At 38.0% G+C, this 12,795-nt stretch overlaps 3 protein-coding genes across 3 annotated transcripts; all 3 read left to right on the top strand.

The window, feature by feature from the left end:
* Positions 1 to 1,644: 1,644 nt before the first annotated feature.
* Positions 1,645 to 7,696, top strand: LOC118236583 (olfactory receptor 1-like). Its single transcript, XM_035435074.1, has 2 exons — positions 1,645 to 1,811; positions 6,667 to 7,696. The coding sequence occupies exon 2, from the start codon at positions 6,725 to 6,727 to the stop codon at positions 7,694 to 7,696; it is 972 nt and encodes a 323-aa protein (XP_035290965.1). The 5' UTR covers positions 1,645 to 1,811; positions 6,667 to 6,724.
* LOC118235346 (olfactory receptor 1-like) lies at positions 2,219 to 3,314 on the top strand. The gene has a single exon (XM_035432571.1). It carries the CDS (start codon positions 2,264 to 2,266, stop codon positions 3,233 to 3,235), a length of 972 nt encoding a protein of 323 aa, XP_035288462.1. The 5' UTR covers positions 2,219 to 2,263; the 3' UTR covers positions 3,236 to 3,314.
* A 2,491-nt stretch (positions 7,697 to 10,187) lies between the features above and the next one.
* On the top strand, positions 10,188 to 12,180 carry LOC118235339 (olfactory receptor 1-like). The gene is made up of 3 exons (XM_035432559.1): positions 10,188 to 10,254; positions 10,634 to 10,698; positions 11,097 to 12,180. The coding sequence occupies exon 3, from the start codon at positions 11,155 to 11,157 to the stop codon at positions 12,124 to 12,126; it is 972 nt and encodes a 323-aa protein (XP_035288450.1). The 5' UTR covers positions 10,188 to 10,254; positions 10,634 to 10,698; positions 11,097 to 11,154; the 3' UTR covers positions 12,127 to 12,180.
* The last annotated feature ends 615 nt before the right edge of the window (positions 12,181 to 12,795 follow it).

The raw sequence follows: 12,795 nt of genomic DNA, 5'->3' as shown, positions 1-12,795 counted from the left end.
CCCTGGAACATCAGGGAGCAGGGAAGTCCTCCAAGGCTGGTTCATCTGGCCCGGGATGGAGGGCAAACATGAGCAGCTGTTTGACAGGCTTAGCAATTGCTGATCATAATGAAACTTGATGCATATATTGACCTCTTGACATGGTGTGAACTTGTACATTTTGGGATCAGTCGACCATTAGGGGGCACTATTTCAAATATGAAAGTTTTCAGAGTGCATCTTTGGCTATGCTTATTGGGATATCTTATAATTTACATTAATAATGAACAAGTATTTGCCGACTAATTCTAAGACGGTAGGCTGAGCTTCACCAAATGCATCATCATGAAACTAGGCATACATGTGCAATATTTGCATCTGAGGCAGCATGCTAAATTTGGTGACGTTTCGACAATAGGTGTCACTGCAAGAGGAAAATAAACAAAAATGCCTCCAACTCCTCAATTGCTTGAACAGTCTGGTTGAAAGTTTGCATGCTGTCCTGTCATCAGTCTCCCATTGAATGTACAATGATGAAGTCATACCTACAAAAATATGGCCACCATTAGCCAATCATCACTCAGTCGGCATGTGACAGGCTTAGAAATGGCTGATCATCCTAAAACTTGTATGCACGATGTGTTCTGAGCTTGGGAATACCATGTCAAATTTTGGGGCAGAGACTAAAATTCTTAGCCCCCCCATGTGCCACTTCAGCTTAAAAAGTCATATTTATCACGTGCTGCTTCGACCCCATTAATTATCGCTTGCAGTGATATTTATTATTATTATTATTATTATTATTATTATCATTGGTTCTGTACTCAAACTGCAATTAGAAAGTTTTCCCATTTTATTCATGGTAACTGTTCGATTAATTTTTTTCTCCAGTGTTTCATGATCTGAATGCAGGACTTAACTCTCAGAAATAAACGTCCAATAAACATCGATTTCACATATTATCAGTACAATGTTTCAAGTTCACGCTTACATACACAAACCTGAAATAGTCACAGTCATGCTACAGCCCCGGTCCTAAGAGTAAGGCTCCAAACATGTAAACAAACAAAGCATTCATAAATAGATAATCCCAAACAAGGAACACAAAATCTGTCGCTATCGTTGCACCATGATGCATTAATATCACATGGGCTTTTCTTTTGTGTCCTGGTCCCTTGGGTGTAATGTTCTGTCAACACTGAGGGATATAAGAACAACAATGAACACTGTGCCTCACCACAGTCGTTTCCGACTGACCTATCATCAAGATCAAGGACGTACATCTTCTGAAAAAGAAACATCGAAGAACGTTCGATTCCTAATATGAAAAGAGGTCATCTAAATGAGAAACGGATGTACTGACATTATTCGTCTGTGCAGTTTGCAAAAAATTATTGGTAAGTACTAGCTACTCCTTAATGTAGTCCTTCATTTATTTATTTCAAAGAGCTGCCGTTTTCTGCTTAGCTTAAAGCGCATGACAGTTATTCTAACAGCAAATTGAATCTAAAATAATTTCACCATGTTTTAAAAAAATCTCAGAATATATTGCATCAAAAAACTTTCCCTTTGGGGATTTCTGAAAGAAATGTAAAATATTTCAGTGTAAAAACTATTCATAGATACTGTTCATCATTAAGCTCTCTGACAGATTTCTGTAGCGATTAAACTATCAGCATATTCTATTAAAACTGAAGGGTAGAGTGATACAAACGTAACAGAAAAAGATGTAGATATGTAAAGAGTATGTAACATGATTGTTAAATCTTCTGCAGAGCTGTGCTACAGAGACCTTTTGAGGGTCAGGAGCTCAATGTGACAAAAGTCACCAGGTAAAACTTATTTAAGACACCTAGGTATTGTACAGAACATAATTTACCAAAATGAATGAATGAACATTAGTGACAGGAACAAAAAAAAATAGAAATTTTTATTTTTTAAAAATCAAATCAAAGGGACACGTTGGGCATATAGGGCAAAAGGTCTGCTTGGGTAGCGAAAGCCCCCCTACACAAAAACAGGTTACCTACTGTAACATGATTTTTGTGTGTTCTACGAAGTCACAAATTGTTCATTGAAAGTACGATGTACTTTTTCATTCAATGATTTCATTAAAATCTGAGCTTCTGTGGTTTCTTTATCTAAAACTTTTATAAACGGCACATGGTGAACTTTGTTGTGTTTCAGGAATTCATTTCTGTTGGTTAACCCATATTTGTTTGTCAGGTCCTAAAGGACTGGTTTTTCAGGGGGTGAGAAACAGTGAGGAGCAAACAAACCTGCGATGAGCCCCCTGAATTCAACCTCCTTCATTAACGCCACTATTGTTCGTCCTGAGTTCTTTTTCATAAGTGGTTTTGCCGGTATTTCCCATGCAAACTACTACTATGTGTTCTTGTGCTTTGTTTATGCTCTGAGTCTACTAGGAAATGCCTTTGTCATGTTTGTGATTTACACCGACCACCGTCTCCACAGTCCAAAATACATTGTCGTTTTTAATTTGGCTGTGTCTGACTTGTGTGGAAGCACCGCAGTTGTTCCTCAGATGATTGACACCTTGCTGTTTAAATCACATTTAATCTCCTACGAGGCCTGTTTGACTAATTCGTTTTTTGTTTTTGCTTTTATCACTATGCAATCTTTCACTCTCACAGTTCTGTCCTATGATAGATTTGTTGCTATATGCTTACCACTGAGATATAATGAGATTGTGACTAGTAAATCAGTGTTGGTGATCACAGCCATTATATGGATGTTTTCAGGATTTGCCAATCTATTATCTGTGATTTTTATCAGCAGAATATCATTCTGCAAATCCATTGTGGTAAACAGCTATTTCTGTGATCTTGGACCCATACAACTTTTGGCATGCAATGACAACACTCCAAGTGCTGTGATAAACTGGACACATCCTGTTATACTTCTATGGTTTCCGGTACTTTTTATCACAGGTACATATATTTGTATAGCCAGAGCGTTATTTAAAATTTCAGAAGCCTCTGAGCGACTCAAAGCCATGAAGACATGTACCTCTCATTTGATCTTGGTGGGTGTGTTTTACTTTCCTATTTGCGTCACTTTTGCAATGGGCTCCAGAATTAACCAGAACGCCAGGATTATTAATACATCTCTGGGGACCGTCTTGCCACCTATGCTGAATCCAATCATTTACTCTCTGAAGACAGAGGAATTCACAGAATCCATTAAAAAGCTGTACAGAAGAAACAAGATATGCTTCGTCGTAAGGAACAAATGAATAAATGTTTTAATCACAAATGACTGACTAGCAATTTTGACTGTTAATTTTTTTGAACTCCCCACTCAACTGTGAACTGTAAGAGCAATTAAATTGAATCCAATAAACTGGAACACAATGATTAATATAAATATCAAGCAGTTCAAGAAGTACAGTATAAATAGTGCTTTTTTTAAATGGGTAAAATATACAAAAACATGTTTGAAGCACTCTCTTTCAATAGGAGCATATAAGCCTCAAATATATTTTTTTTTCCATTGCGAATCGCTTTATAAATCAATTAAAGCAGTTGATTGCACAAATAAATCACCTAACTTGGTTTCTTAGGCCTAAAATGGTTGCTGATTTTAAAAGAAAGCCAGCAGGCACTGCAGACAGAACTGAGGATCACTGTACTGAGGAGTAAACATCCTAAGGGAGCTAAGGCAACCCACAGTGGCATTCACAGACACTGTGTAGACAAACGCTTAGTCACGTTAGACATGATAAACGGTTATTACAGATGCCCTCCGTGGAAATATCAATAGTCCATGCCAAACAGGAATATAGTCCTTGAAACATTAAGTTTCACTGCCTTTCTAGAAGACCATTAAGAACCCCATCACTAAAGCCCGCCATTTACATTTACATTTTTAACAAAGCTTTGTTATAAAATAAGCTTTCAGCGAAATGTAATATTTTGGTTACGATAAAAACCTAGATTTAAATAAATGCTAAATATTACATTTAGAACAGAAGATGTATGCTAAATATATAAATTGAAACAAGATTTGTGGTAAAACAAATAGTAAGTTAAATGACAAATATAGGTATTAATAAAAAAAAGGTTAAAGAATTAAGATTTTAATTTATATGTATTTTACTAAATATTTGCTTCTGAAAAAATAATGATACAAGCAAACTATTTTTTATGAATTATTTATTTTTAAAAATCTGATTCAAAGCTTAAGTTGTATATTTAGTCTGTATATTTTTAGATTGTAAATTAAAAAGTTTATTTTGAATGTCTGTAAAATTTGAGATAAAAGACTGAAATCAAGCATAAATCAATCGCCCAATCAATTGCCGGACCTCACTAATGCTCTTCTGGCTGAATAGTAGCAATTTCCTGCAGCAATGCTCCAACATCTAGTATACTGCCATCCCAGAAGAGCCAAAGTAGTAAGAGCAGCAAGGAGTGTACCGACTCCAAATTAATTCCCATAATATTTCATGAGATGATGGATGTCAGGTGTCCACGTACTTTGGCCATATAAAGTATTTGGGGATTCAGGCTTGGTGTTTTCTCTGTTTCTGTTTCCTTACTGATCTGCAAACGTCCTTGTGAGGTCTCTGCAAACAGCACTACACAAATGAAACTGAAGTGAAATTGAACAACGACCCCCTGGTGAACCTGGAGATGGGTCGGCCCAGTGACACAAAACAGTGGTGGGCCAGCAGCTAATGAACTATCAGCTTACTCTTAAGTATAGTCAAGGTAATGTGAATCCTGAATAGTGGACAGTGGACCAGTGAGCCTGGTGCAGGGGGGCAAAACCATGGTGGACCTGGATTGGAAGGAGCAGCAGCAAGCAAGGGGATGTCTATCTGTAGGCTCTGGCTGAGTGGGTGCACTTGGAGAAGCCCCCGCAGAGAGGGGAGCAGGGACAGTCCCCACCAGAACAATGTAAGTGGTGGAGAAAAAGGGAGAGGCTCTGCATTAAGGGGCAGCCCATGGCCGCAGGAGCGAGGAACCAATTGGAGCTGAAGGGGTGTGGCCCATCTAGGCACCAGTGAGAGAGCATGAGGACCAGTTGTGGCTGTATCACGAGGCCCTGGAACATCAGGGAGCAGGGAAGTCCTCCAAGGCTGGTTCATCTGGCCCGGGATGGAGGGCAAACATGAGCAGCTGTTTGACAGGCTTAGCAATTGCTGATCATAATGAAACTTGATGCATATATTGACGTCTTGACATGGTGTGAACTTGTACATTTTGGGATCAGTCGACCATTAGGGGGCACTATTTCATATATGAAAGTTTTCAAAGAGTATAAGCATCTTTGACTATGCTTATTGGGATATCAAATGCATCATCATGAAACTAGGCATACATGTGCAATATTTGCATCTGAGGCAGCATGCTAAATTTGGTGACCTTTCACCGATAGGTGGCACTGCAAGAGAAAAATGAATAAAAATACCTCCAACTCCTCAATTGCTTGATCAGTCTGGTTGAAAGTTTGCATGCTGTCTTGTCATCAGTCTCTCATTGAATGTACAATGATGAAGTCATATCTACAAAAATATGGCCACCATTAGCCAATCAACTCTCAGTCGCACCATGTTGCATTAATATCACATGGGCGTTTCTTTTGTGTCCTGTTCCCTTGGGTGTAATGTTCTGTGTCAAGACTCAGGGATATAAGAACAACAATGAACACTGTGCCTCACCACAGTCGTTTCCGACTGACCTATCATCAAGTTCAAGGACGTACATCTTCTGAAAAAGAAACATCGAAGAACGTTCGATTCCTAATATGAAAAGAGGTCATCTAAATGAGAAACGGATGTACTGACATTATTCATCTGTGCAGTTTGCAAAAAATTATTGGTAAGTACTAGCTACTCCTTAAGTAGTCCTTCGTTTATTTCTTTCAAACAGCTGCCGTTTTCTGCTTAGCTTAAAGCGCATGACAGTTATTCTAACAGCAAATTGAATCTAAAATAATTTCACGATCTTATAAAAAATCTATCAGAATATATTGCATCAAAAAACTTTCCCTTTGAGGATTTCTGAAAGAAATGTAAAATATTTCAGTGTAAAAACTATTCATAGATACTGTTCATCATTAAGCTCTCTGACAGATTTCTGTTGCGATTAAACTATCAGCATATTCTATGAAAACTGAAGGGTAAGGTGATACAAACGTAACAGAAAAAGATGTAGAGATGTAAGGAGTATGTAACATGATTGTTAAATCTTCTGCAGAGCTGTGCTACAGAGACCTTTTGAGGGTCAGGAGCTCAATGTGACAAAAGTGTCCAATAATCCAGGTAAAACTTATTTAAGACACCTAGGTATTGTACAGAACATAATTTACCAAAATGAATGAATGAACATTAGTGACAGGAACAAAAAAAATAGAAAATTTTAATTTTTTAAAAATCAAATCAAAGGGACACATTGGGCATACAGGGCAAAAGGTCTATCTGCTTAGGTAGCGAAAGCCCCCCTACACAAAAACAGGTTACCAACTGTAACATGATTTTTGTCTGTTCAATGAAGTCACAAATTGTTCATTGAAAGTATTATGTACTTTTTCATTCACTGATTTCATTCAAATCTGAGCTTCTGTGGTTTCTTTAGCTAAAACATTTTTAAACGGCACGTTGTGAACTTTGTTGTGTTTCAGGAATTCATTTCTGTCGGTTAACCTATATTTGTTTGTCAGGTCCTAAAGAACTGGTTTTTCAGGGGGTGAGAAACAGCGAGGAGCAAACAAACCTGCGATGAGTCCCCTGAATTCAACCTCCTTCATTAACGCCACTATTGTTCGTCCTGAGTTCTTTTTCATAAGTGGTTTTGCCGGTATTTCCCATGCAAACTACTACTATGTCTTCTTGTGCTTTGTTTATGCTGTGAGTCTACTAGGAAATGCCTTTGTCATGTTTGTGATTTACACTGACCACCGTCTCCACAGTCCAAAATACATTGTCGTTTTTAATTTGGCTGTGTCTGACTTGTGTGGAAGCACCGCACTTGTTCCTCAGATGATTGACACCTTGCTGTTTAAATCACATTTAATCTCCTACGGGGCCTGTTTGACTAATTCGTTTTTTGTTTTTGCTTTCATCACTATGCAATCTTTCACTCTCACAGTTCTGTCCTATGATAGATTTGTTGCTATATGCTTACCACTGAGATATAATGAGATTGTGACTAGTAAATCAGTGTTGGTGATCACAGCCATTATATGGATGTTTTCAGGATTTGCCACTCTATTACCTGTGATATTTATCAGCAGAGTATCATTCTGCAAATCCATTGTGGTAAACAGCTATTTCTGTGATTTTGGACCCATACACCTTTTGGCATGCCATGATGACACTCCAAGAGCTGTGATGACCTGGACACATCCTGTTATAATTCTATGGTTTCCGGTACTGTTTATCACAGGTACATATATTTGTATAGCCAGAGCGTTATTTAAAATTTCAGAAGCCTCTGAGCGCCTCAAAGCCATGAAGACCTGCACCTCTCATTTGATCTTGGTGGGTGTGTTTTATCTTCCTATATGTATCACCTATGCAATGGGCTCTGCCATTCAACTGAACGCCTGGATAGTAAACATGTCTCTGACTACTGTCTTGCCACCAATGCTGAATCCAATCATTTACTCTCTGAAGACAGAGGAATTCACAGAATCCATTAAAAAGCTGTACAGAAGAAAGATTATACACTTCGTTGTAAGGAACAAATGAATAAATGTTTTAATCACAAATTATCTACTAGCAATTTGACTGTGATCATTTTATTGAACGCTCCACTAAACTGTGAACTGTAAGAGCACTTAAATTGAATCCAATAAACTGGAACACAGTGATCAATATAAATGACAAGCCGTTCAATAAGAACAGCATAAATTGTGCTTTTTATTAGGTGGGTAAAATATACACAACATATTTGAGCCACTCTCTTTCAACAGGAGTTTATACTTTTTTTTTCATTGTGAATCGCTTTATAGATCAATTAAAGCAGTTGATCGCACAAATAAAACACCTCACTTGGTTTCTTAGGCATAAAATTGTTGCTGATTTTAAGGTAGAAAAGAAAGCGAGCAGGCGCTGCAGACAGAACTGAGGATCACTGTACTGAGGAGTAAACATCCTAAGGGAGCTAAGGCAACCCACAGTGGCATTCACAGACACTGTGTAGACAAACGCTTAGTCATGTCAGACATGTTAAACGGTTATTACAGATGCCCTCTGTGGAAATCTCAATAGTCCATGCCAAAGAGGAATATAGTCCTTGAAACATTAAGTTTCACTGCCTTTCTAGAAGACCATTAAGAATCCCATCACTAAAGCCCGCCATTTACATTTACATTTTTAACAAAGTTTTGTTATAAAATAAGCTTTCAGCGAAATGTAATATTTTGGTTACGATAAAAACCTAGATTTAAATAAATGCTAAATATTACATTTAGAACAGAAGATGTATGCTAAATATATAAATTGAAACAAGATTTGTGGTAAAACAAATAGTAAGTTAAATGACAAATATAGGTATTAATAAAAAAAGGTTAAAGAATTAAGATTTTAATTTATATGTATTTTACTAAATATTTGCTTCTGAAAAAATAATGATACAAGCAAACTATTTATTTTTTATTAATTATTTATTTTTAAAAATCTGATTCAAAGCTTAAGTTGTATATTTAGTCTGTATATTTTTAGATTGTAAATTAAAAAGTTTATTTTGAATGTCTGTAAAATTTGAGATAAGACTGAAATCAAGCATAAATCAATCGCCCAATCAATTGCCAAGCAAATTCCTGCAGCAATGCTCCAACATCTAGTATACTGCCATCCCAGAAGAGCCAAAGTAGTAAGAGCAGCAAGGAGTGTACCGACTCCAAATTAATTCCCATAATATTTCATGAGATGATGGATGTCAGGTGTCCACGTACTTTGGCCATATAAAGTATTTGGGGATTCAGGCTTGGTGTTTTCTCTGTTTCTGTTTCCTTACTGATCTGCAAACGTCCTTGTGAGGTCTCTGCAAACCGCACTACACAAATAAAACTGAATTGAAATGGAACAACGACCCCCTGGTGCACCTGGAGATGGGTCGGCCCAGTACGACACAAAACAGTGGTGGGCCAGCAGCTAATGAACTATCAGCTTAGTCTTAAGTATAGTCAAGGTAATGTGAATCCTGAATAGTGGACAGTGGACCAGTGAGCCTGGTGCAGGGGGGCAAAACCATGGTGGACCTGGAATGGAAGGAGCAGCAGCAAGCAAGGGGATGTCTATCTGTAGGCTCTGGCTGAGTGGGTGCACTTGGAGGAGCCCCCGCAGAGAGGGGAGCAGTGACAGTCCCCACAAAAACAACGTAAGTGGTTAAGAAAGTGGAAGTGGCTCTGCATTAAGGGGCAGCCCATGGCCGCAGGAGCGAGGAACCAATTGGAGGTGAAGGGGTGTGGCGACATCCTGGCACCAGCGAGAGAGCATGAGGACCAGTTGTGGCTGTATCACGAGGCCCTGGAAAATCAGGGAGCAGGGAAGTCCTCCAAGGCTGGTTCTTCTGGCCCGGGATGGGGGGCAAACATGAGCAGCTGTTTGACAGGCTTAGCAATTGCTGATCATCATGAAACTTGATGCATATATTGACGTCTTGACATGGTGTGAACTTGTACATTTTGGGATCAGTCGACTATTAGGGGGCACTATTTCATATATGAAAGTTTTCAAAGAGTATAAGCATCTTTGACTATGCTTATTGGGATATCAAATGCATCATCATGAAACTAGGCATACATGTGCAATATTTGCATTTGAGGCAGCATGCTAATGTTGGTGACCTTTCACCGATAGGTGGCACTGCAAGAGAAAAATGAATAAAAATACCTCCAACTCCTCAATTGCTTGATCAGTCAGGTTGAAAGTTTGCATGCTGTCTTGTCATCAGTCTCTCATTGAATGTACAATGATGAAGTCATATCTACAAAAATATGGCCACCATTAGCCAACCAACTCTCAGTCGCACCATGTTGCATTAATATCACATGGGCATTTCTTTTGTGTCCTGTTCCCTTGGGTGTAATGTTCTGTGTCAAGACTCAGGGATATAAGAACAACAATGAACACTGTGCCTCACCACAGTCGTTTCCGACTGACCTATCATCAAGATCAAGGACGTACATCTTCTGAAAAAGAAACATCGAAGAACGTTCGATTTCTAATATGAAAAGAGGTCATCTAAATGAGAAACGGATGTACTGACATTATTCATCTGTGCAGTTTGCAAAAAATTATTGGTAAGTACTAGCTACTCCTTAATGTAGTCCTTCATTTATTTCTTTCAAATAGCTGCCGTTTTCCGCTTAGCTTAAAGCGCATGAAAGTTATTCTAACAGCAAATTGAATCTAAAATAATTTCACCATCTTTTAAAAAATCTATCAGAATATATTGCATCAAAAAACTTTCCCTTTGAGGATTCCTGAAAGAAATGTAAAATATTTCAGTGTAAAAACTATTCATAGATACTGTTCATTATTAAGCTCTCTGACAGATATCTGTTGCGATTAAACTATCAGCATATTCTATTAAAACTGAAGGGTACAGTGATACAAACGTAACAGAAAAAGATGTAGAGATGTAAGGAGTATGTAATATAATTGTTAAATCTTCTGCAGAGCTGTGCTACAGAGACCTTTTGAGGGTCAGGAGCTCAATGTGACAAAAGTGTCCAATAATCCAGGTAAAACTTATTTAAGACACCTAGGTATTGTACAGAACTTAATTTACCAAAATGAATGAATGAACATTAGTGACAGGAACAAAAAAAATAGAAAATTTTAATTTTTTAAAAATCAAATCAAAGGGACACATTGGGCATACAGGGCAAAAGGTCTATCTGCTTAGGTAGCGAAAGCCCCCCGACACAAAAACAGGTTACCTACTGTAACATGATTTTTGTCTGTTCAATGAAGTCACAAATTGTTCATTGAAAGTATGATGTACTTTTTCATTCACTGATTTCATTCAAATCTGAGCTTCTGTGGTTTCTTTAGCTAAAACTTTTATAAACGGCACGTTGTGAACTTTGTTGTGTTTCAGGAATTCATTTCTGTCGGTTAACCTATATTTGTTTGTCAGGTCCTGAAGAACTGGTTTTTCAGGGGGTGAGAAACAGCGAGGAGCAAGCAAACCTGCGATGAGCCCCCTGAATTCAACCTCCTTCATTAACGCCACTATTGTTCGTCCTGAGTTCTTTTTCATAAGTGGTTTTGCCGGTATTTCCCATGCAAACTACTACTATGTCTTCTTGTGCTTTGTTTATGCTGTGAGTCTACTAGGAAATGCCTTTGTCATGTTTGTGATTTACACTGACCACCGTCTCCACAGTCCAAAATACATTGTCGTTTTTAATTTGGCTGTGTCTGACTTGTGTGGAAGCACCGCACTTGTTCCTCAGATGATTGACACCCTGCTGTTTAAATCACATTTAATCTCCTACGAGGCCTGTTTGACTAATTCGTTTTTTGTTTTTGCTTTTAACACTATGCAATCTTTCACTCTCACAGTTCTGTCCTATGATAGATTTGTTGCTATATGCTTACCACTGAGATATAATGAGATTGTGACTAGTAAATCAGTGTTGGTGATCACAGCCATTATATGGATGTTTTCAGGATTTGCCAATCTCATACCTGTGATATTTATCAGCAGAGTATCATTCTGCAAATCCATTGTGGTAAACAGCTATTTCTGTGATCTTGGACCCATACACCTTTTGGCATGCGGTGACGACACTCCAAGAGCTGTGATGAACTGGACACATCCTGTTATAATTCTATGGTTTCCGGCACTTTTTATCACATGTACATACATCTGTATAGCCAGAGCATTATATAAAATTTCAGAAGCCTCTGAGCGCCTCAAAGCCATGAAGACCTGCACCTCTCATTTGATCTTGGTGAGTGTGTTTTATCTTCCTATATGTATCACCTATGCAATGGGCTCCACCATTCAACTGAACGCCTGGATAGTAAACATGTCTCTGACGACTGTCTTGCCACCAGTGCTGAATCCAATCATTTACTCTCTGAAGACAGAGGAATTCACAGAATCCATTAAAAAGCTGTACAGAAGAAACAAGATAAACTTTGCTGTAAGGAATAAATGAATAAATGTTTTAATCACAAATGACTGACTAGCAATTTTCACTGTGCTCATTTTTTTGAACTCTCCACTCAATTGTGAACTGTAAGAGCAATTAAATTGAATCCAATAAACTGGAACACAGTGATTAATATAAATATCAAGCAGTTCAATAAGTACAGTATAAATAGTGCTTTTTATTAAATGGGTAAAATATACAAAAACATGTTTGAGGCACTCTCTTTCAATAAGAGTATATAAGCCTCAAATAATCTTTTTTATTCATTGCGACTCGCTATATAAATCAATTAAAGCAGTTGATTGCAGAAATAAAACACCTCACTTGGTTTCTTAGGCCTAAAATGGTTGCTGTCTTTAAGGTGGAAAATAAAGCCAGCAGGCACTGCAGACAGAACTGAGGATCACTGTACTGAGGAGTAAACATCCTAAGGGAGCTAAGGCAACCCACAGTGGCATTCACAGACTCATTATAATTCACGTTAATAATGAACCAGCTTTTGCAATCTAATCCTAGGCCGTTAGGCTGAGTTTCACCAAATTCATCATCATAAAACTGGGCATACATGTGTAAGATTTGCGTCTGAGGCAGCATTCTACTTTTGGAGACCTTTCGCCCACAGGTGGCACTGCAAGAGGAAAATAAATAAGTCATGCCACAGCCCTGATCCTATGA

The sequence above is a fragment of the Anguilla anguilla genome, chromosome 9 (assembly GCF_013347855.1).
Source record: "Anguilla anguilla isolate fAngAng1 chromosome 9, fAngAng1.pri, whole genome shotgun sequence".
NCBI classification, from domain to species: Eukaryota; Metazoa; Chordata; class Actinopteri; order Anguilliformes; family Anguillidae; genus Anguilla; species Anguilla anguilla.
The sequence above is the reverse complement of the archived record's forward strand: the minus strand, read 5'-3'. Positions and strand labels throughout refer to the sequence as shown.

Excerpts from the sequence above, each read along its gene's own strand:
- LOC118236583 (XM_035435074.1), top strand. The coding sequence starts at position 6,725 with ATGAGTCCCCTGAATTCAACCTCCTTCATTAACGCCACTATTGTTCGT.
- LOC118235346 (XM_035432571.1), top strand. The coding sequence starts at position 2,264 with ATGAGCCCCCTGAATTCAACCTCCTTCATTAACGCCACTATTGTTCGT.
- LOC118235339 (XM_035432559.1), top strand. The coding sequence starts at position 11,155 with ATGAGCCCCCTGAATTCAACCTCCTTCATTAACGCCACTATTGTTCGT.